This window comes from Myxocyprinus asiaticus, chromosome 18 (assembly GCF_019703515.2).
Source record: "Myxocyprinus asiaticus isolate MX2 ecotype Aquarium Trade chromosome 18, UBuf_Myxa_2, whole genome shotgun sequence".
In the NCBI taxonomy this organism is placed as follows: domain Eukaryota; kingdom Metazoa; phylum Chordata; class Actinopteri; order Cypriniformes; family Catostomidae; genus Myxocyprinus; species Myxocyprinus asiaticus.
The window spans coordinates 10821517-10847602 of NC_059361.1; the positions used below are offsets into that span (position 1 = coordinate 10821517).

A 26086-nucleotide genomic window follows, 5' to 3' on the forward strand; every position below is an offset into this window, starting at 1 on the left:
TCCTCAGATATTGGACTTGTTGTTGTTGTTGTTTTCACCAGCTTGTTGTTATACTTTTGAGAAGAACGATGGCCTTCTCCAGGTATGAAAGTCAGAATTTATGACCACGGCATCAAATAAAGTCCCTCTGGAAATCCACTTCACCAATTCCTTTGGTTACTAAGCTGTCAAAAGCTTCCTAATGTTCAATTCACAATCCCATCTCTCAACTCCAACTTCTACTCACTCACTCTCTTTCTGTTATTTGTGCTGTCAGTAAACTAAAGATAACCAAGCACAAAGTGTGACATATGATCTGCAACAGTCGTAGCACTGAGAATGGACACAACGTAAGAGGAATTCTGCTCTTGCAAGCGGCAGCTTTAATCTCTGTCACGAAAGTATTCGTTCTTCAGTCGTTATGCACAGATATTATCCATATATGAAGGAGAATAGACTGTTGCTCCTTTGAAGATCTCATCAGAATCCCAATGGAATAATAGATGTCCAATCACATTCCAGTGAGCCAAACATTGATCAACTGGAGCAGTAGGATCAAATAGAAAAACCTATGAAGTTCTTTGGATGACAATAGCTCTGTCTGCCTTGCTTATTTATATAGAGCTGGAGGCTCTCTGAGTGTGTAAGGAGAATTTGCATATGTGTATGTGTGTGTGAGTTTATCCATGGTGATGAGTGTGTAAAAGTTAGTTACACATTAACAGCAAGAGTAAATAATGAGAGCTGCCAGTGGCTGGTACCAGGGTGAGTGGGTGTGATGACTCCAATAATGCCATCTCTCTCTGTCACATAGACACACATACTCATGAGGGGGTTACCTTTTGTTTTGTAACATTTGACAGGGACAAGTACAAGAGTGTCTGTCTAACTCAGGAATTTGGACTTTTGCACCCTAAGGGACAATTCACACCAAAAGCGTTCTTGTGCTAAAAAAAGCTAGACGCATTTTTAACATTTGAAGTTCTTTTAAGCTTAAAACAACGTATAAAAAACATAGCACTCATGCAGGTGACGCTGAAAAAACAGCAAGATGTGGTACAACAGTCAAAGATGCACATTTTGTGCATGTTTACATAGGAAAACAGTTGAAAAACAGCACTGATGTATGCAAAGCTGCTTTTAATATACCTTTTTTTTTTATCTTTGTCTCTCATCATGTATGTGTCTCTTGACGTCAACTGGGTTAATCAGGAATCTATTAAATACAGTGGTCCCAAAGTCTTTGGACCCTTAAGCAACACTAAGATGTATGAATATTAATTGAATTAGACAGGAAAATATCAAATCAAGTGGCATCTACAATAAAATGATGAACAAACTTTTATGAAATTACATTAAACCAAATGGTATTAGTTGTTTGATCTCATTTAACATAACACGAGATCACATCAATCTCCAATGATGACGCGCGAGAGCAGCACTTCAGCTCAGGCCTGACTGAGGAGAGGAAGAATTACACAGCTCACAGTCCAGATGCACTCTGAACCTTCCAGACAGCTTAAGGTGATGTAGATCGCAAAGTATGAGGGAATTATAATGCAAAAATACAAAATAAGTAAATCCAGAAGCACTCTAGTTGTGGAATCAACAGAGCCGGAGCTGCCGCTCCGCTAAAGCAAAACTTGAGAACTCAAGCGTTTTTAAAGGAAACATCCCGGCGTTACATCTTTAATGCAGTTATATTTTACGCGTTATAGCTTTAATAAAGTTCAAATAATATGGAAGCAGGTCATGTAAATAACTACAAACTCTGAAAATGGCATTTCTCTGTGCAGTCAGCGCCTCTTCTCTGAGTTGCGCGATGCGTCCCGATCTAAGAGACTGAAACTGCACCGGGCTGATGTACACTCTGGTGCGGGGACGCTCGTCCATCGAGCGCGTGCGCTTGCTGCAGCTAGATTATAACGTGATGGCTCGTGACTTATTGAATCATAATATGTGTCACTGTGCATTTATTATCTTAAAGAAAATTGGCAATACGCAGCTTTATTAATAAGACAGTGTTTGTTTTTTGTGAGTTAAAGATGGATTGAAGTGAACAGAAAGGTGACAGAGGGTAGTCTACGTTTTTGATTTTGTTTTGGCTTGTTTTCCAATATAAATATCTAAAACTTCTTTAAAACATACATTTACTTTAGGAGCTATACTGCAGAAGAACATTTTTTATCTGAGAATGTTGAATATAATATTAAAAATACAAATATTTTTAAATATCTAAAAATCCTTTAAAAAAAATGCATTCACCTGAGGCAGAATATGAGATATTTAGACTTGCTTTTAGAGAATAGATCTTGAATAAAAGTATATTTTGTCTTTACTGCACTCGCCGAAGTATATCAAAGTGAACAAATACACTAATATACAAAATACACTTATATTTAAGATACATTCTTTTAAAGCAAGTCTAAATATCCTATATGTTGCTTCTGTATCTTAAGAATTATTCTGTATAGTAAATATATCTTGTTTTAAGGATTTTTAGACAATTTTAAATGGAAAACAATACAAAAACACTTTATAACATTAGGATTTTTTGCAGTGAATTTCTTTACTGAATTAAATTTAATAAAAAGTATTTTTTTCCCCCATTTTGTGAATGTCATTTAGGTATTTTTAAAAGATGATTTTGTCCTCTTTGTTGTTAGTAAACACGTGTAATACAACCTTTTAAGTAGGGGCACAAGCTGAATAATCTATTAAGAGCTAATGATTAATCATTGCAATAATCGACAAATAGTCGAATAATCGTTCTAATAATACTTAGATTAATCGATTATCAAAATAATCGTTAGTTGCAGCCCTACCTAGTAGAGTAACCACAGGTATAGTTTATCACATGAGCATGAACAGCCATAAAGTATCCAAATACTTTTTGTTTTATTATTTGAAACCTATCAAAAAGCCAAAATTTAGCTTTAATAACGGTAGTCAACGAAGAACCAAATAAATGAGGAGTAGCACTGTGAAAAAATTATATACATACTTCTAATTTAGAAGGAAAATTAGAAAGAGCTTATTAACTTAAAGCTCCGTCGTCGTCATCTGATCCTCAACAAACATGGAGAGAGATGCGATCACTTGGAGCAAATACCTCTGGAATTATTCATTAACACCTTTATTAACTGTGTATTTATATCTAGTTTATAATCACCAGAAAGGATTCCAGTATCCAATAGAAGGCTAAATCCAAATCAAATGTGTGATGGAGGGGTAAAGTTGCTGGGAAAAAAATGTGGGATGATAACAGCCATAAAATTCAGAGACAGTGCAGGTCATTGTGCGACACATCTTATAAGTTAATGTAACACATCCCCTCTCTCTCTCCTACACTCACTACTTTTCCCACTGAATAAGAACAAATATGTCATTAAAATATCACCCAAAAATAAGCTACTTCACTTAGCCTGATGCTTCTGTATAAGTGGCAGATGCCACTGGGCTGTAATAATTAGTGGTCTCCTGTAAGCCCAAAATAATGGACGTTAATGGCGACACAGCAGGGTAGCCAACATTAACTCTTGTGGTCAGTACAGTTACGGGCTCAGAACTCACATGAGGACGGTTGAGATGTAATCACAGTGCTCTCAGGGCCATGGGAGATCATCACTGCCCATACCAACAAACTCACATTTGTTTTTCTGTCATGGTAGGGATTTATCTTTGACCAGGATATCTTATACAGTAGCTATCCATTGTTTTCATAGCAGGCTAATGGTATTATCTTAACCCCAATCCAACCCCTAAACCTAATCCTAACTCCTAACCTAACCTTAACACAAACCTGTACAAACCAGTAGATAATTATTTTTTTTACTAGTGATGACCACCTAAAATGTCCACACACAAACACTTGATAGATGTAAAAAAAAAACAAACAAAAAACAAAACAAAACAAAACAAAAAAACTAAGCTATATATTCAAGCTTATAAATTATTTATGGCAATATACCTTCAACCACATTTTGAAAAACTATATGCAATTAGTATGCATCACATCCATACAGCGGTCAAATAGCCACGATCAACCATTTCCATCACCCCACTGAGAATCAGAGCCATGCAGGTATTAATCCCACGCATCGTTGGTAAGCATTCAGTTTAGTGCAGTGAGTAAAATTCAATGGGGAATCCTATTCATTCATACAATAGCACTGTCAGGAGTTAAAGGGATAGTTCACCCAAAAATGAAATTTCTCTCATTTACTCACCCTCATGACATCCCAAATATGTATGACTTTCTTTCTTCAGCAGAACATAAATATTTTTAGAAAAAAATTTCTCTGTTCTGTAGGTCCGTACAGTGCAAGTGAATGGTAGCCAGACCTTTGAAGCTCCAAAAATCACATAAAGGAAACATAAAAGTAATCCATATAAAAAAGGTAACCTTTATTCTGGAAAATACAGTACTTTTACTGTGGTTTTATAGCCTCATGCGACCCCATGTCCACATTGTTTTTTGGCTTCGCTATATGCAACACATCATTTCAATGAATAAAAACTGACTGAATACTATTCACAAGACTCTAGACTGTCATTTAAAGGGTTAACTTCTGCTGCACTGAGTCACGTGACACAACAGCATGCCGTCAATTTCCTTGAAGCGTTCCTATGGACGCAGCGCCAACAAAAGTGCCTCTGGTATGAAATCACTTTAAGTGTTTCCATTGAAACCTGTTTGACTGTAAATAGTAGAGTCTCTAGTTTCGTTTGATATGCCACTTTAAAAAATCCATTGTTTTTTTACATGTCAGTGCCCTGATAAACATGATGTCCACATATGTGGAAACTGGCACCGCATTTCCTCAAAAGTAGAAAAAACATGTAAGTTATTTTGAATAACTTTTAACTCTAACACATCTGTGGGTCATTTAGTTTCATTTTAATATACATGTTAAATTTGATTATCACTGTGCAATACAATTCTATTTATTAACATTAGTTAATGCATTCCTATATATTTACTGTGCACTTTCACATTGAGAATAAATGGGTTCATCCAAAAGCTGAAAAATGCTGCTTTCAGAGGCATTATATTGAGTTAGGATGAAAATAAGGTGCATTTCAAACTGTTCTGAGACCAGTGAAGAACAGTTTGTAGAACAGTATTTAGTGAATGACTTGAGGTTAAGTAATTCACTAAATAGGGAGCAAGGGAGCATCCTATTGCTTTCTATGCAGCTAATCCTAAAATCACCAAAAAGTTCAGTTTCAGGCTGCAGATGATGTTTTGACCACTCAGCATGGGACAAGGGTAATAAGTACATAGATTCAGAATTTTATAGTGCTACATTTTATTTTTACATGGTTGGCAGTGATTGGATGATGCTGGACATTACTTTGAATAATAGTTATTTATTCAGCTTTACAGCAAATCAGCTGTAATGCCTGTAACGTCTCAAAAACACAAATAACCAACATTCATGGAAACATAAACAATTTGATGAAAAGATCTGACTTTATATAGCTTAGTGTTATTTAAAGTTTTACAACGTAGTCTCACTGTCCAAATATGTGGACACTATTTTTTAGGAAAACTATTTTCTCTAGATTAAAAAAAAAAAAAAAAAAATATATATATATATATATATATATATATATATATATATATATATATATATATATATATATATATATATCATTATTATTATTATTATTATTATTATTTATTTATTTTGCTTGTTTATTTGGTGCTACTAGTTACCAATTAAAAATGGAAATGGAAAATGCACACAGCAGTCACACAGGGGTCTCAGGAGGATAGGGTTTATTTGTCCTTTATGTACAGCCCGCAGTCACTATTCAATTTCAAAAGACATGCAAAGATAAAAATAAATAAAATAAATAAAAAATCTTTTTGCGCATGAAGAAAGAAAGTCATGCAGGTTTTCAGCAACAATAGGGTGAATAAATAATGACAGAATTTTATTTTTAAGGTGAAGTATCACTTTAAAGAAAATGCAGCACATTTGATGACACTGCCTAAGATGTTGTTGAGCAAGTGGTGGGACAGTTAGCATGGGTCGTGAAAACAGCAAGTCAGCTAACATTAGTAGTGAATTATACTTGGTTGCATTTGTTCTGTACAAATACATTAATTGATATCAATGAGCATATTCTGTTCTGGGGATCCCTAATGAGGTTTGTAAGATGACAGGGGTCCAGTCCTCAAAAAAAAGTTTAGAACCATGGATTCATTACAAAGTGCATACATTACAAAGCCATCACTAGACCTGTGGAAGCCTTCAAGGCTAATTTCATTCCTTATTTTCATACTGCACTTTTGGGAAAGGAATGGTGTGAGACTATTAGAGGAGACTGTGACAGACAGGAAGTACATTGAGGGCAGAACTGTAAATCATGCTTACTCGGAGGATGTGCTGTCTCTCATGCTAGAGGGAAAGAGTGAGGGAAAGAGACAGAGAGAGTAGAGGGGCAGACAAACAGAAGCTCAGACAGAAAGAAAGAAAATATATTGGATATTAAAGATAAAGGGACTGATACGCAACATAAAAACGTCACCCTCTTGTGGCTAAATGGTTTTAATTATAAATTGGTGGTTTGGATCTAAAGAGAAAATCTTCAAATTGCACTTTTTACAATGAAAATAAAACACTACCAAAAAATGCCAAAAAGCATTATATTACAGTATATCAAAATACCACCATATACCACCATATAATATTATTATTATTGTACCAAGAAAATGCACAGCACTTTTTGCAATGGAATTCAGCAAAAACAGAAAAAATGTAATTTAACATTTTGGAGACATTCAATATCTGACACACCACACAACTGTAAACTTTGCCAATGAGACGGTTGGTTGTAATCAGTCAGGGGTGCGTTTCCCGAACAATGACGTAACTCACTGCTGAACCACCATGGTACGTTGCATCGTTAGAGAAACTAACCAGCTAATCACGACTGTTTTCCAAAACCCTAGAAACTATGTTGCATATCCATCGTTCCAACCACGTTGGTTCAACAATGTGGAGGTGTCGTTAATGACGTTACTCAGGGGGTGGAGTAATCATTTCTGCAGAGATCGAATGGATATCAAATTGTAACAGCTCATTTACATGATCAGAAAGCCGTTTATTGTGAAAAAACCGCTTAAGACACAAAACAGACATTTAAGTTTATATGCACTTCATAAGTGGCATACTCTTTACTACAGTATACAAGTGGTTTGGTCAGTAAGCAGCTCCATAGCAATGTTATTTCCCCACGACGCTGCTGTTAATAACGAACATGGCATCTGAGGACTACTTCGCTATTTTCTTTTCTCTGTTGTTTCGCTTTATTTTCAAATTTCCTCTGTTGCTCGTGTGTTTGTTTTCATTGCGCCCTGTCGCAGCATTGAGCTGCAATAGTGGGGTTTCCCTCTTACCTCACTTTACAGCACTTGAGCACATCTTCAAAAACCAATAAGAATGGCACTTTTATTCTTGACACAATGAGAGATATAGAATTAAATATGGAGTGAAAGATACAGATAGGGTCTGGCAAATGGGGCTCTGGTGAAGCTGTGTGATGTTGCATGGCAACAAACATACGATTTTCAACTTGCTTTGAGAAGTTAAAACCCTTCACCATCTGAATTTAAATACAAAATATAATATCCCATTTGATGACCAAAAATACTCTGTCATTTTGCAATGTGTTTTGTGTTAGTGCTTTTCTAATACACACGACATTCAACCAGTAGTTTAAGATGTGGAAATGAGCACATAAATGTGATACTTGTGACTTAATGCATCACAGTAGCATGTCAGATCAAAATGTAAGTAATTATTGTTTGAATCATGTCTACCATGAATCCCTGTCATCCCTTCATTATCAACTACCAGAATAATGTCATGAATAAATTAAATAAGTATGATTATGAATCATATGGAATACAAACCTTTATTGTTTTGCAGTGGTGACCCACCATCACATACACTACAACAGTACACAATATAATTATAATTATATATATATATCCTTTATTTAAATCCTCAGACAAGTCTCAAGAGAGGCTTACTTCTCATTTCTCCCAAGCCACAGCACGAAAACAGATCAATAGAATTACAATATGAGAAACATGATAATCAAATCAAACTGTGCCCTATTACTGTCACAAATCATTGATGAATCACTCATATTTAGCTAGTTAATTTAGAATGATTATTAGCCACCAAGGTTTTTCTATCCATCCCTCAGGTACATCAGTAGCAGGTATACTAATGACTCTCCTAATAAAAACAGTATTTATGCATGTTTCAGATGCTCAACTGTGGCAGGGAGGAGGGCGGGGCCAAGTCATGATGCTGCACACCCGGCCCCTAATCAGGCTAATCAAGCCCTCGAGAGGGATAAAGGCGACCAGAGGCGGCAGTTCGGGAGAGAGAGAGTTACGGGCAGCTGCCCTGCATGCATTTATGTTTGTGTCTTTTTGTTTAATTAAACATTACTTTGATTCTTCGTCCGGTTCTCGCCTCATCCTTTCCCGTTTACCCTAGTTACATCAACAGTGGCGGCTTTACAAAGAATCCTACAGCTTGAGCACAGAAGGTGACACAGAACACAGGCAGTTTAAATAAATGCCTACAAAAGGACAACGTTCTCCCCGTTTGACTCTCTGTCCGATGGCGACATCATAAGAATATTCCAGCTTCCAAGGACCAAGATTCTTGAGAGGGCCAAAAGAAGAAACTATGCCTTATGTACAGCAATGCGGTTCTTAGCTGCAATGTGTTAATATGCTGTGGGAATTTTTATGGAGGTGGTTGATGGCCTGTGGCTCAGCAAGACTTCAGTCAGCAAGGCTGTGACAGCAGTAACACCTTTGCTGTTATAGCTTATGAACACATTGCTATCTTCCTCCTCAAGAAATCCAGCTGGCCAATCAACAGTTCCATAATATTGCCAACATCCCCAGAGTGATTGGTGACAACCATGGCACCCTTATCCCAGTGGCAAGTCCTGTGGTGAATGAGCCCTTGTACATTTGCAGGAAGGGCTATCCAGCCATTAATGTTCAAGTAGTGTGTGATCACCTGGGGATCTTCACTGACATTGTGGCAAAATTGCCTGGAAGCACACATGACTCTTTTAAGTGGGCCAATTCAGCAATTTGGTGACAGCTGGCTGCTGGGAGACAGTGCATGTCTTCTTCACCTGCACCTCTTGACACCTGTGCAGCATCCAGCCACCATTGTAGAGGAAAGATTCAATCAGGCCCATGGAAGGACACGCTCTATAGTGGAGAGGGCTATAGGAGTGTGGAAACAACGTTTTCGCTGCATCAGCAAGTCCAATGGCAGCCTGAAGCTGAACCGCTCCAAAACCTGTGCTGTTGTAGTGTTTACTGCAATTCTCAACAACACTGCAGTCAGGGAAAATGTTCAACTTCCTGAGGAGGAAGGGGGGTTCGTGCTGGTGCTGATGATGATGAAGATGATGCTGACGAAGATGATGATCGTCTGAACCCACATCAAGGCAGAATGCATCATGCAGGAGCATTTAATTTTAATTTAAATTACATTTAATTCAGAATACAACAAATTATGTTTATTTTTTAAATACAGTTTTGTTACTGTATTTTCTTATTTTATCTGACTGACATAATTTATGTTAATAAAAATGTTGTGTAATTGCCGACCTTGTTCTAGGTTTTTTTCCCTGCATACATTAATTGAAAAGACTGCTGCAAACAAGAAGCATACTGTATATTTTTTTTCTATAACAAAGCCTATTGAGAATATTCCATATTCTATTATATTCTACTTCTGTTATACTGTAAACCCAATAAACCCAAAACCACTTACACTGACATGTAATCCCATACAGAAATCAGATATATGGCCATGTACATATTTCTACAATTACTGTTCATTTATTTAGGTATATTGGATATATACATCATGAACATCATGATTGCGCCGTGGATGGCCGCCTCGGTGTGGAGCGCTCCTACTGTTTTGTTGTTTTTGTTTGTTTGTTCTGTGTTTAGTAATCTTTTTCCAGTCAGTTTTACTAGAGAAAAACTGCTGAACATTCAACAGCATATACCAGTCAATCTTTTCCCGGATTTTTAATATTCAGACATTTTACTGGACATTTTAGTCGGAGGCGCGGCTGTGTTGTTTAAATGCGTTAGGAGATGCAGGCGAGGGAGACAAGCAGGCACGCTGGTCAGGCTCTGTCAGTGCGGATTTCGAACAGTGCTGCCGAGCATTCATCTTGCGAATCTCCACTCTCTCCCTAACAAAACGGACAAACTACATCTCTTCACCCGCACAAACAAGGACTTTTCAACCTCTGCTGCCTTGTGCTTCACAGAAACTTGGCTGAGTGAAGCCATTCCGGACAGCGCGTTACATCTGCTGGGCTTCTAGCTGTCCAGAGCGGATAGCATCGCGGAGTTAACAGGGAAAACGAAAGGCAATGGAACATGCTTTTACATCAATGAAAGTTGGTGTACAGATGTAACAACGTTAAAGAAGATGTGCGGTCCTAATCTGGAAGCGCTCTTTATTAACTGTAAGCCTTTCTACTCACTGCGGGAGTTTTCCTCGTTTATTCTGGTGAGTGTTTACATTGCGCCAAACGCGTGTTTGAATGCCGCGCTGCAACAGCTGGCTGATCAAATCACAGACATGGAACAACAATACCCAGACTCAGTTATTATTATTCTTGGGGATTTTAACAAAGCAAACCTCACACGTGAACTGCCCAAATACAAACAGCACATTGCATGCCCAAACAGAGACACTGATTGGAGTGTTTTTGAAGCTGCAGACACCAATCTGAATGAGCTCACATATACTGTAACATCATATATCAGTTTCTGTGAGGATATGTGCATTCCTATTAGGACTTATTTAACATTTAACAACAACAAACCATGGTTTACAGCAGAATTCAGGCAGCTTCGTCAGGCCAAAGAGGATGCTTACAGAGTTGGGGATAAAGTCTTGTACAATCAGGCCAGGAACACACTGAATAAGGGAATCAGAGTGGCTAAAAGAAGATACTCTGAGAAGCTGAAAAACAAGTTTTCAGCTAACAACCCTGCATCTGTGTGGAGTGGCATGAAACAACTTAAGAATTACAGGACTCCTGCCCCCAACCCTGTGGTGGACCAACAACTGGCTGACGACCTGAATGTGTTCTACTGTAGATTTGAAAGGCCCAATCTCACACCCCACACCCGCTCTGACATTCACTTCACACGAATACCTCTCTCTGTTCCCACGTCTGTCTGTCAGTGGATTACTAGCTTTCTGACAGACAGGCAGCAGCTTGTGAGACAGGGGAAATTCACTTCCAGCACCTGTACAATCAGCACTGGTGCCCCCCAGGGATGTGTGCTCTCCCCACTACTCTTCTTCCTCTAAACCAATGACTGCATTGCCAAGGACCCCTCTGTCAAGCTCCTGAAGTTTGCAGACGACACCACTGTCATCGGCCTCATCCGAGATGACGATGAGTCTGCATACAGAAGGGAGGTTAAACAGCTGGCTGTCTGGTGCAGTCAAAAAAACCTTGAGCTGAACATGCTCAAAACGGTGGAGATGATTGTGGACTTTAGGAGGAACACCCCAACACTGACCCCCCCTCACCATTCTAAACAGCACTGTGGCAGCTGTGGAGTCATTCAGGTTCCTGGGCACTACCATCTCACAGGACCTGAAGTGGGAGACTCACATTGACTCCATTGCGAAAAAGGCCCAGCAGAGGTTGAACTTCCTTCGCCAGTTGAGGAAGTTCAACCTGCCGCAGGCGCTGCTGATACAGCTCTACTCAGCAGTCATTGAGTCTGTCCTCTGCACTTCTATAACTGTCTGGTTTGGTTCAGCTATGAAATCAGATATCAGAAGACTACAAAGGACAGTTCGGACTGCTGAGAGGATTATTGGTTGCCCCCTGCCCTCCCTTCAAGAACTATTCACTTCCATAGTGAGGAAAAAGGCTGGAAAAATCACTCTGATCCCACTCACCCTTCCCACTACCTTTTTGAACTGTTGCCTTCTGGCCGATGCTTCAGAGCTCTGAGCACCAGAACCGTCAGGCACAGGAACAGCTTTTTCCCCCAGGCTATCCATCTCATGAACAGTTAAAACTGCCGCTTTGAGCAATAATTAATGTGCAATACACAGCTTAGTCTTTTTATATTATCCAAAACATCCTACTTCTTCTGCCATTACATTCCCTTGCACTGTATATAACTGATTTGTATTTAGATTTGCACTACATATGTGTATGTGTATGTGTGTGTGTGTGTATGTATGTATGTATATGTATGTATACAGTTGTGCTCAAAAGTTTGCATACCCTTGGAGAATTGGTAATATATGTACCATTTTTAAAGAAAACATGAGTGAGCAGGCAAAACACATTTCTTTTATTTCTTATGGAATTCATATTCAACTGTAGGTTATAACAGAATGGCACAATCATACAACAAAACATGGCAACAAGGAAAAAATTAAATGACCCCTGTTCAAAAGTCTGCATTCCCTTAGTTCTTAATACTGTGTATTTCCCCCTTTAGCATCAATGACAGTGTGTAATCTTTTGTAATAGTTGTCTATGAGGCCCCAAATTTTTGCAGGTGGTATAGCTGCCCATTCATCTTGGCAAAATGCCTCCAGGTCATGCAAAGTCTTTGGTCGTCTTGCATGAACCGCAAGTTTGAGATCTCCCCAGAGTGGCTCGATGATATTAAGGTCAGGAGACTGTGATGGCCACTCCAGAACCTTCACCTTTTTCTGTTGTAACCACTGGAGGATCAACTTGGCCTTGTGCTAAGGGTCACTGTCGTTCTGGAAAGTCCAAGAGCATCCCATGTGTAGCTTTTATGCAGAAGAATGCAAATTGTCTGCCAGTATTTTCTGATAACATGCTGCATTCCTCTTGCCATCAGTTTTCACAAGATTCCCCATGCCTTTAGAGCTCACACAGAGCTTTGACATCAAAACATCAGTGAGCCACCACCATGCTTCACAGTGGGGATGGTATTCTTTTCACTATAGCCCTTGTTGACCCCTCTCCAAACATAGCGCTTATGGTTGTGACCATAAAGCTCTATTTTGGTCTCGTCACTCCAAATTACAGTGTGCCAGAAGCTGTTAGGCGTGTCAAGGTGTTGTCGGTAACTTGGCTTTTTTGTGGCATTGGCACTGTAAAGGCTTGTTTCTGGCAACTCGACCATGCAGCTAATTGTTGTTCAAGTATTCTCATATTGTGCTCCTTGAAACAACCACACCGTGTTTTTCCAGAGCAACCTGTATTTCTCCTGAGGTTTCCTGTGGGTTTTTCTTTGTATCCTGAAGAATTATTTTTGGCAGTTGTGGCTGAAATCTTTCTTGGTCTACCTGACCTTGGCTTGGAATCAAGAGATCCACGAATTTTCCACTTCTTAATAAGTGATTGAACAGTACTGACTGCATTTTCAAGGCTTTGGATATCTTTTTATATCCTTTTCCATCTTTATAAAGTTCCATTACCTTGTTACGCAGGTCTTTTGACAGTTCTTTTCTGCTCCCCATGGCTCAGTATCTAGCCTGCTCAGTGCATCCACGTGAGAGCTAACAAACTCATTGACTATTTATACACAGACACTAATTGCAATTTAAAAAGCCGCAGGTGTGGGAAATTAACCTTTAATTGCCATTTAAACCTGTGTGTGTCACCTTGTGTGTCTGTAACAAGGCCAAACATTCAAGGGTATGTAAACTTTTGATCAGGGCCATTTGGGTGATTTCTGTTATCATTATGATTTAAAAAGGAGTCCAACAATTATGTGATAATAAATGGCTTCATATGATCACTATCCTTAAATAAAAGACAGGGTTTTTTTTTGCATGATCAGTCATATTTTAAAAACCAATACCAAAATTTCACAATTTCTGCCAGGGTATGCAAACTTTTGAGCACAACTGTATATATTCATATATATATGTATATGTGTATATGTATGTATATATATACAGTATGTGTGTGTGTGTATATATGTATGTGTGAATGTGAGTGTGTATGTATGTGTGTATGTATGTGTGTGTATATGTATGTATTGTGTATTCTATATATACTTTTTTCTTTTCAATATTAATCTATTATTTATTCAATTTTAATTATTTTTTAAAAGTCTTGTTGCTGTTTTTGTATTGTTGTGTACTGGAAGCTACCAAGACAAATTCCTTGTATGTGTAAGCATACTTGGCAATAAAGCTCATTCTGATTCTGATTCTGGTAAAATTATATTGTGATTTGGGAAATAATGTTTTACATATATGAAAGTGTCATATTTTTAAATGTGAATGAATGTATTTTACACTTACATAGTGCTTTTATGACCCTACACTAAAGCACTGAAGATATGTTGAATATATGTACAGTACAGATAACTTTTTATATCAGTGAAAATCACTAACATACATATTATGTTTTACATATATTTCCATATGTGAAATTTCTCTTTTGGAATGCTGTAACAAAGATATTCGCTTGTAAATAATAAAATAAAAAAAGCCAATCCTGTGTACCAAATGGCATAAATAAGGACTTCGGAGTGCACTTTGAAGGGAGAACAGTTGTGACAGTCACGCTGGAAGATCGTTTCAAACAGAATTTCCAATAAATATAAATTATGTGATATTTGAACACCACAACTTTAAGCCTTCCAAAGCTCTCAAAGTGGATGAAGTATTTGAAAGGAATGGGGCATAGGGGTGATAACTCTGAATAGAACACACCCTAGCCGCAGCCAAATCAATGAAATCGACAATGCAAACTAACAAGGAACTATGCTTCTAACCACAGGCGGACAGCTGTAGTTCCCACTACACAACTTTGCGACGCAGTTTGCGAATGTTCGTTGGAACTATGGTTTCGGGAAATGCCAAATTGTTGAACTATGTTGGTAACGATGGAACTTGCAACCATAGTCGGCTGACGATAGTTTTGTGAAATGCACCCCAGTCTGACACAGTGATGTGAAATATGAGGAAAATGATAACAAGATCCTCAGTTACAGTAAATAAGATTTTGCATCTAACCTGATAAATGTGAGTGTAAAGAGTCTGTAAATCATTACTAACACAGGACAAGAATTCTCCTGTTTAATCACCAAGCACATCAATAATCACCTCTAAAACATATGTACACACACACACACACACACACACTACACACACTCACTCACACACACACACACACACACATGTTGGTGTGGCTATCCATATGAGGACTCTCCATAGACATAATGATTTTTATACTGTACGAACTATAGATTTTATCCCTATCCCCTAACCCTACCCCTCACAAAAAACGTTCTGCATATTTACATTTTCAAAAAACATAGTTTAGTATGTTTTTTAAGCGATTTGAATTATGGGGACACTAGAAATGTCCTCACAAACCACATTTACAGCATAATACCCTTGAAATTACCAGTTTGTAACCTAATTTTTTTTCCCTTGTAAACCACCTAAACCCACCCACACACCCACAGCCAACTGCAAAGAAATCCTTCTCAACAATAATAAAAAAACATAGAAATATCTCAATTTCCTGTCCCCTAACACAAGAAATACACACTAAGCAATATGTCATGCAACCTTTACCACAAAACACATACTGTATTTACATTTACAATTGTAAAGTCAGGGAGATACACAGCTTCAATTATTAACACATGCACAAACAAAAATAATCAATAAAAGTATGACTTACGTTGTACCAGCTCTGGCTTTTCTGAAAGAGGAGGAGAGAAAAAATATTATATTATGGAAAGCAACAAACTATGCAAAGAATTATACACCCCCTCACAGAGTGCATATTTACAGAGTGTGAGGGCTGGCCAAGGGCCTGTCATGAGCCAGCTGGTAAGTCTGTTGGAGTGACAGACATATCCTTTCAATGGATAATTACAAACATATACGTCATTTGACCTTTCCACAAATAGAGTGGAACAGAGATAGATGGTTAAATGAGCAGTTCTGAAACTAAAATGTCATTGGATTAAGACAAATTTATACTTTTAAGAACCAAAATAGGAACTGTGTGTGTTTGTGTACAGGGACGCACTGACATCACTGCGGGTCTGTGTGGAGGGACTGTTTTACTCTATGACGATGCGCTACATGTGCGGCTTTCGCTGTTGCGCACCATCATCGTGTTTATATTACCGTCTCCCACTGGACGCGTTTACATGCGTTTCTCCTGCGAACGCCACCAGGGGAGAAATGGTTGGCTGATTATGGAGATGGAATTGTTTCATATACAAATGGAAAGAGATTCACAAATAGAAAGTTGGTTCACAAATAGATTGAATGAGATCCAAAAAAAATAAATGTAAGGAGTTTCACAAAAATAAAGTGAATTCACAAATAAATAAAATGAGATCTGCAAATAAAAAAAAAAATTTTGCAAATATATTTAACTCACAAATACAACTCTGTCCAGCATTCATTTGTGAATCACGCGCATTTATTTGTGGATCGCTTCCTGAGCATTTGCGGATTGCTACACGCATTTGTCGATTTTGAAACAAATCTAGCGTCAAGATGTGCACACAAATCTACAAATAGGTGGACTCCACCCATCGTCTCCTCAAGCCAATCAGATAACGGCCACGTTACTCAGACCAACCATAGTGCATTCTATCTTCAACCAATCACGCTTCGTTTTACTATTAGGGTGGGACCAGAGTCACAGTGCTCTCATGAGCATGGAATCGAGCACATTCAGATAAGCTCCAAGGCTGCAAACTTTTAAAGAAACGGACGCCATTAGAGGAATACTGTGACTTAAGGTTCATATCATTTTCTCTCGGTTATAAACGTGTAGTGTCTTGTTAAATGTTGACAGCTGAAAATTGCCCATTTGTAGAGTGTACTGATCATTAGCTTTATAGTTAACCTGGCTGAATGTATGTGTCTGCTATTTTAATTTTAACCAAGTTTCTTAACTGAAATGTTTAGTCAAAACCTTTGCTCTTAATGTTACATGGCAGATCCAGACAGACACACTACTAGATGCTACAAAAGATCAGTAGTACAGATAGTGTCTTTATAAAACATGAATCATATTAGATGATCTTAGGAGCACAAACCAAAATTAATACCCTATATTACACAGTGTACAAAATCTGCTATGCCAATAATTTGGTTTCACATTATGTTAATGTATTTTATAAAAGCAGTTATAAGGTAATATTTATTAGAATTTTGCATTTTAGCACTTTCTTGTGAATATTTTAGGAGGTACTATTACGGGGTCCCTTTCTAAAATACAACATCATGTTCTGACAGTGTTAACTGGCTCATTGGTTACTGCTATCTTTTTCAGATATTCCCCCTGTGTACTGCCCATCAACTTTGGGCAATTGACTCACCTGCTCCAAAACTCAGTGGTTCCAGCTCCAATACAGGACACCTCTTAAAATGTGTAATATAACATTGTTTATTTTTCTGTTATATCAGATTTCTTATAAGTTACAATGTCATGTCTTGAAATGAAAGTGCAACACAAAATTTAAATAAACCGTAACATTGTCTTTGGCTTGACTTACTTAAAAATGAAAATTCTGTCATTTACTCACTCTCATGTTTTTTTTTTTTAAACATGTATTATTTAGTTTCTTCTGTGGAATATGAGAATACGGTGTGGTGTTGGTGTAGTGGATTAAAGCTCTGAACTGGTAAGCAGAAGGTAGTTGGTTCAATCCCCACAGCCACCACCATTGTGTCCTAGAGCAAGGCACTTAACTCCAGGTTGCTCCAGGGGGATTGTCCCTGTAATAAGGGCACTGTAAGTCGCTTTGGATAAAAGCGTCTGCCAAATGCATAAATGTAAATGTAGAATACATTGTAAAATGTAGATGCTGCTAATGAGGCTGAAATGAAAGTGAGTTCCTGACATCTCCTTTTGAGTTTCTCCCACAGAAGAAAGTCAGTCATTTGGGTTTGAACAACATGAATATGAGTATAAATGATGACTCATCTCATTTGACAAAATATTTTTTGCCATTTAGTTGACAAATCTTTTATTGAGTTCTATCGAGGCATTTTGAGGTAAATACGTTTTAAAGAGTGTTTGTTTTTAACACTTCAAAGCAAGTCTGTTGGCTAAAAGGTATGATTTGTTTGGTTACAAATTACAGGTTGTCATGCATATAACTACAAATGACAATAAATTTGAGTACATGTATTGACACACACAAACACTTTACAACTGGAGTACTGGCATTTTGCTTGATTTTGTTGTACATGAACATCCTCATTGCCACGTCATTGTGTTGTATAAGTTGTCTGGGATGGATACTCCAAGTCAGTGTAAGAGCATTCTGCACAAACGATTGAAAAAAATAACAGTTACTTGTTAAAAACAAGTCCATTACTGTATAGAAAGAATATGTTACACAAACAAGATTGGGCCATGGAGCTTTGTGATGTCTTATCACCAGTAGCACAAAAGTCCCACAACTGTTTCCATCTTTTTGTGATGTGGAGCAGAGAGCACCATTTTTTTTTTTATTATTATTATTATTATCATTGTCCTCCTGTATCTCACAGCCCATATACTTCCTGAGTAAATAAGTGAAACATGCATTGTTTTACAGGGTTAACATAATTATTTCTTGTGAGTAACATTGGACTGGTCTGTCATAACACTAAGTGCTAAAAAATATAAATCCTTTGAAATATTACTTCAATTATATATATATATATATATATATATATATATATATATATATATATATATATATATATATATATACATTAAAATAATGTGAAACCAAATTAATGCCATAGCAGACCATGTACACTGTGTAATATAGGGTATTAATTTATGGTTTGTGCTCCTAAGATCATCTAATATGATTCATGTTTTATAAAGACACTATCTGTACTACTGATCTTTTGTAGTGTCTAGTAGTGTGTCTGTTTGGATCTGCCATGTAACATTAAGAGCAAAGGTTTTGACAACACATTTCAGCCAAGAAACTTGGTTAAAATTAAAATAGCAGACACATACAGTCAGCCAGGTTAGCTATAAAGCTAATGATCAGGACATTCTACAAATGGGCAATTTTCAGCTGTCGACATTTAACAAGATACTACACGTTTATAACCGAGAGAAAATTATACGAACCTTAAATCACAGTATTCCTCTGATGGCGTTCGTTTCTTTAAAAGTTTGCTTATCTGAATGTGCTTGATTCCATGCTCATGAGAGCTGTGACTCTGGTCCCACCCTGATAGTAAAACGAAGCATGATTGGTTGAAGATAGAACATGCTACGATTGGTCCGAGTAATGTGGCCGTTATCTGATTGGCTTGAGTAGAAGATGGGTGGAGTCCACCTATTTGTGTGCACATCTTGACGCTAGATTTGTTTCAAAATAGACAAATGCATGTAGCGATCCACAAATGCACAGGAAGCGATCCACAAATAAATGTATGTGATTCACAAATGAATGCTGGACAGAGTTGTGTTTGTGAGTTTAAAAATATATTTGTAAATAATTTTTTTATTTGCAAATCTCATTTTATTTATTTGTGAATTCAAATTATTTTTGTGAAACTCCTAACATATATTTGTGGATCTCATTTAATTTATTTGTGAACCAACTTTTTATTTGTGAATCTCTTTCCATTTGTATGTTAATATGAAACAATTCCATCTCCATAGCTGATGGACCTCCTTGGTCAACTCAAAAGAAAGAAAATTATATTTGACAAACCATTTCATGAGTTCTATAAGGGCATGAATAAAGACCTAAAAAACTACTCACGAAGACAAGGAAACAAGAAAAATGTCCTTGTTAACAGAAAAGGAATCCAATGCTTAGTGTCATATAAGTGTCTTTAAAATGGTTGAGTCATTAAATGGTTTACATAACAGGGATAAAATGGCTTTGTATTTCAACAAACACTATCTGAGTAAGGTTAAAGGGGGAAATCAGTCATTTTGAGAAGTTATATTAGTTTAAATGTGATGTGATTAAATTTTCAATGCTCTCTTTCCCAGTTTATTAGAGCAAGACTGTTTCTAGCTATAAGCTGTATAAGCAGCTACCAGGGGGCCACACAAAGCAAGGTCATTTTTTATTTGTTAAAAACCTGGAGGCGGCATAAGGCGCCCACACAGACAAGTGTGGACTGAACTCCACCAGCCATCTCATTTCCAAACATCCATATTTAGACTTGCTTTAAGAGAATGTATCTTAAATATAAGTGTATTTTGTATATAAGTGTATTTTTTCACTTGGTTATACTTCTGTGAGTGCAGTAAAGACAAAATATACTTATATTCAAGATCTATTCTCTAAAAGCAAGTCTAAATATAATTTGTGCTGCTTTTCAGGTGAATGCATCTTTTTCTAAAGGATTTTTAGATATTTTTAAATATTTGTATTTTTAATATTATATTAATTCTCAGATTAAAATATATAATGTAAAATAGAAAATGTACGTTGTTTTAAATGAGTTTTAGATATTTATGTTGGAAAACAAGCCAAAACAAAAACAAATCAAAAACGTATTTTGTTGCAGTGTATAATGGGGTGAAGACCACCCTCTCTCACCTTTCTGTTCAATCCATCTTTAACTCCCAAAAAACAAACTCACTCTTATTAATAAAGCTGCATACTGCCAATTTCCTTTACGATAAGAAATGCACAGTGAAGTATATTATGATTCAATAAATCGTGTCCATCACGTTATAAGCTAGCTGCATTAAGCATGCGCGCTCGAGGGATGAGCTTCCCTGTGACAGAGTGTGCCTCAACCGGGTGCAGTTACAAATCTCTCCCCCTTAGATCGGGACATTCACACAACTCATAGAAGAGGTGCTGAACGCACAGAGAAAAGCCAGTTTCGGAGTTTGTAGTTATTTACATTACCTGCTTCCATATTATTTCAACTTTAATAAAGCTATAACGCATTAAATATAACTGCATTAAAGATGTAATGCCAGGGTGTTTCCTTTAAAGACGCTCGACATGCAAGTTTTGCTCCAGCTCCACTTATTCCACAACGAGAGTGCTTCTGTATTTACTTATTTTTTATTTTTTGTACTATTATTCCCTCATACTTTGCAATCTACATCACCTGAAGCTGTTTGGAAAGTTTAGAGTGCATCTGGACTGTGAGCTGTGTAATTCTTACTCTCCTCAGTCAGGCGTGAACTGCAGTGCTGCTCTCGCGCATCATCATTAAAGTTTAATGTGATCTCATGTTACGTTAAATGAGATCAAACAACTATTCGACAATGGAAATTTTTGTCGACAATTTTTTATTGTCGAAGTTGTCGATAACGTTGACTAGTTGTTTCAGCCCTAGAATCAACCAGTGGCATGGGTTTGGTGCGGCATTGTCTGTTTGTCCAACCAATGAAAGATGGAGGGAGTGAAACATTGTTTTTGCAATTTCATTTGGAAATGCATGTCCCAACCTTTAAAGGAAAGTTATGGTGCATAATGGACTCCTTTGTTTTGTGTCCCAGGTTAATGGAATAGTTCATCCAAAAATTTAAATTCTCTCATCATTTACTCACCCACATGCCATCCCAGATGTGTTTCTTTCTACTGCAGAACACAAACAAATATTTTTAGAAGAATATTTCAGCTCTGTAGGTCCATTCAATGCAAGTGAATGGTGACCAAAAATCTGAATCTCCAAAAAGCACATAAAGGCAGCATAAAAGTAATCCATATGACTCCAGTGGTTTAATCAATGTCTTCTACAGTGATCTAATCGATTTTGGTCTTGAGAACAGACCAAAATCTTACTCCATTTTTCACTGTACATTTTGCCATTGCAGTCTCTAGGCACGATCATGATTTCAAGCTCGATTACACTTCCTGGTGCTTGATGCATGTGCAGAGCGCTAGATGGTGCTAGGAAGTGTAATTAAACTTGAAATCATGATCACCAAGGAGACTGCTGTTGTCAAGATTTATAGTGAAAAAGGAGTTATATTTTGGTCTGTTCTCTCCCAAAACCAACTGTCTACAGAATGCATGGATTAAACCACTAGAGTCTTATGGATTAACTTTATGCTGCCATTATGTGCTTTTTGGTGCTTCAAAATTTGGTTACCATACACTTGCATTTTATGGACCTACAGACTTCTAAAATATTCTTCTAAAAATCTTTGTTTGTGTTCTGCAGAAGAAAGTAAGTCATACACATCTGAGATAACATGAGCGTGAGTACATGATGAGACAATTTTCATTATTTGGGTGAACTAGTCCTTTCAAGTGAATTGATATAATGACAGAGAATGTGTGTCAGCCGATAAGCCAATTAATTAGATTACTCCCTCAAAAAGAGAAACATTGTGTGCATGTGTGTGTTGTGTGTGTGTGCTACTTTAACACATTAGCTGGACCTACAGCACACAGCCTAGCTGTTCATGATCCTTAAAAGCTTAGAGATCAACTCAAAATAGCTCACACACACCTGCTCACACACATACTGGTCTATGTCTAGGGATTGGACAGTTTAATGTAGTCTAATGTGATCTACACTAAAAGAGCGGTAAGAGACAGGTCTTGCGTGTGAACATGTAGATAGAAAGAGAGAGAGAGACAGATGGGGAAGGGCTTGGAAGAATGGTTTGGGGTTTCTAACACTTATGAACTAATACTTAAAGTAATGTTAGTTCAGGGGTCAGGGCCAAATGAAGAGCAACATGAATGCTTACTTTAATCAGGTTTAATCTGTCATACTGCAAAGCAATGGAAACAGGATGAATTTACAAAAAATAACAACAAGCATTTGAGAATTTATCTCAAATAACAAATTATTTATGCCAAGAACTCTTAGAAATCCATTAGATTGCTTGTGACTAACGGACAGACAGAAATTGGAAATAGTACAAATAAAATACGAACAGAAACGGAGATAGAAGCTGTTTTCCGAAACCTAATGAGCTACCTACCTTGACAACATTTAATGGCATTTGTGATGTGAAGCCTGTTCCAAAAAGTAGCCATTCATTTTATGCTGCCTTGTAAGATACATACTGAAGTCTTGGCCTAATTCTATGGCAGCACTGCATGCATCCTATGCGGATTAGGCAATTACAGAATATAAAAAAGTAAATAAAAACAAGATGAGGGATGGAGAGAAATGTCTATTAGAAATATACTTTTACTGCATTTAATACTGACAAGTATCCATGAAATAGTTAAAAGTAGTTAAAGTAAGTATATATAGAGAGAGTAGATAAGTAGATAGATTAAGAACAGTTAAGAAGAGTTAATATCAGTTGATTAAAATAGGTAAATATTTTGCACAATGTGTGTGCATTGTAGGGATGCACCGATACCACTTTTTCTCTTCTGATCTTATTCCGATACCTGACTCTCAGTATCGGCCGATACCGATTCGATACCACTGTTGTTTTTTCCTTTATCAGTTTAGAATATCTGTGTGAAACTGGTTGGGAGTATTCTTTAATGTGTGTAAAAAAAAAAAAGAATTTCACATTTCAATACAAAATAGATAAGACAGAAAACAATTTCATTAAAAAATATTGCCTATTAAGAAAACCTTTTTTGTGAACTACTCTACTGGATAATGCAGCAGCAAAATTAACAGTAATTCCTGTGAAGATTTTAAGTGGACAAGAAACCAGTTCTAAGCCAGTCCACATTTTTTTCCTCACATTGTATCTGGATTTCAGACATATTTTTTGCACTTCGTTTGTGAAAAGATATCAGTACACTTCTCATTAACAGTTTTTTTTTTTTTGGAACTCAGTCAACCTAAATATTATTGCATTGTGTAATATAATATATCAAAGTTATATACTGTATATATACAGTACTGTGCAAAAGTCTTAGGCACATAAGATGTTTCACAAAACATTTGTCTTAAGAAGGATATTTATATCTTCAGTTTTAGTGTGTCAATAGGAAATACACTATATTGCCAAAAGTATTCGCTCACCCATCCAAATAATTGAATTCAGGTGTTCCAATCACTTCCATGGCCACAGGTGTATAAAATGAAGCACCTAGGCATGCAGACTGCTTCTACAAACATTTGTGAAAGAATGGGCCGCTCTCAGGAGCTGAATTCCAGCTTGGTACTGTGATAGGATGCCACCTGTGCAACAAGTCCAGTCATGAAATTTCCTCTCTACTAAATATTCCACAGTCAACTGTCAGTGGTATTATAACAAAGTGGAAGCGATTGGGAATGACAGCTACTCAGCCACGAAGTGGTAGGCCATGTAAAATGACAGAGCGGGGTCAGCGGATGCTGAGGCGCATAGTGTGCAGAGGTCGCCAACTTTCTGCAGAGTCAATTGCTACAGACCTCCAAAGTTCATGTGGCCTTCAGATTAGCTCAAGAACAGTGCGTAGAGAGCTTCATGGAATGGGTTTCCATGGCCGAGCAGCTGCATCCAAGCCATACATCACCAAGTGCAATGCAAAGCGTCGGATGCAGTGGTGTAAAGCACGCCGCCACTGGACTCTAGAGCAGTGGAGACGCGTTCTCTGGAGTGACGAATCACGCTTCTCCATCTGGCAATCTGATGGACGAGTCTGGGTTTGGCAGTTGCCAGGAGAACGGTACTTGTCTGACTGCATTGTGCCAACTGTGAAGTTTGGTGGAGGGTGGATTATGGTGTGGGGTTGTTTTTCAGGAGCTGGGCTTGGCCCCTTAGTTCCAGTGAAAGGAACTCTGAATGCTTCAGCATACCAAGAGATTTTGGACAATTCCATGCTCCCAAATTTGTGGGAACAGTTTGGGGATGGCCCCTTCCTGTTCCAACATGACTGCACACCAGTGCACAAAGCAAGGTCCATAAAGACATGGATGAGCGAGTTTGGTGTGGAAGAACTTGACTAGCCTGCACAGAGTCCTGACCTCAACCCGGTAGAGCACCTTTGGGATGAATTAGAGCGAAGACTGCGAGCCAGGCCTTCTCGTCCAACATCAGTGTCTGACCTCACAAATGCGCTTCTGGAAGAATGGTCAAAAATTCCCATAAACACACTCCTAAACCTTGTGGAAAGCCTTCCCAGAAGAGTTGAAGCTGTTATAGCTGCAAAGGGTGGGCCGACGTCATATTAAACCCTATGGATTAAGAATGGGATGTCACTTAAGTTCATATGCATCTAAAGGCAGGTGAGCGAATACTTTTGGCAATATAGTGTATAAATGTTAGACTCCCAAACATTACATTTGCAAATAGAAAAGATTAGAATAGAAGAACAGGGAGCCCTGCAACAGATGTCATGGCCCCCACAAAGCCCCCTACTGAACATCGTGTCAGTCTGAGATTACATAAAGAGACATAAGCAACTGAGACAACCTAAATAGAAAAACTGTGGCGAATTCTCCAAGAAGCTTGGAACATCCTATCTACCAACAACCAAGAAAACTGTAGATTTTTTATGTTTACTGGACTCTGTATGACATTAAGTGATAAATGAAAACTATTTATGTCATTATTTTTGAAGACATCCTCACTATGCAACATTTTTCACAAGTGCCTAAAACTATTGCAGAGTACTGTATATTAACATTGTAATGATGTTGGCAACAGGCAGATGAAGAGACGATGGTGTGAAGATGAACCCAAGTGCAGTTTAATTTTCAAACGTGAAATTCAAAAACCCTAACTAAAAACATGAACTAGACTTGACAAAAACTAGACTTGACATGACTTGACTATGGCTTGACTAGAACAAAACAACAAAGTTACATACACAATACCTCACACCAGAGGTACATGGGTAACAAGTAAACAAGACAACCAATCACAAGACTAAACTAATAAACAAGATAACAAGACTAAATCAACTTAAACCAATGAAAAGACAAGACTAATAACAAAGTAATCAAACAAAGAACCAATGAAAACAAGACACATGAACAGGGGAAACACATGACAAGATCACATCAGGGAACAGGAAATCACATGACATGAACAGGAACTAAACTTGAAAATAAAAGACATGAAAAACATGAACCAAAACACATAAACGTGACATATCCCCCGCTCTAGGGGTGGCTCCTGACGGCCCAAAACATAATAGCAAAGTTAATAGGGAGCTGGGGGGGGGGGT

The 26086-nt window shown here is 37.5% G+C and overlaps 1 protein-coding gene across 2 annotated transcripts in view; it reads right to left on the reverse strand.

Annotated features, from left to right (window-relative positions):
* The window catches only part of LOC127456175 (protein Aster-B-like), a 220443-nt gene that overhangs the window by 23567 nt on the left and 170790 nt on the right, over positions 1–26086 (reverse strand). The window contains exons 6-7 of one of the 2 annotated variants that reach the window (XM_051724525.1): positions 15724–15744; positions 6366–6389 (exon numbers count right to left, since the gene is read on the reverse strand). In XM_051724525.1, coding sequence (XP_051580485.1) covers positions 6366–6389; positions 15724–15744 — 45 coding nt within the window. The remainder of the gene's footprint in view (positions 1–6365; positions 6390–15723; positions 15745–26086) is intronic. The other variant, XM_051724526.1, reaches the window with a different exon arrangement.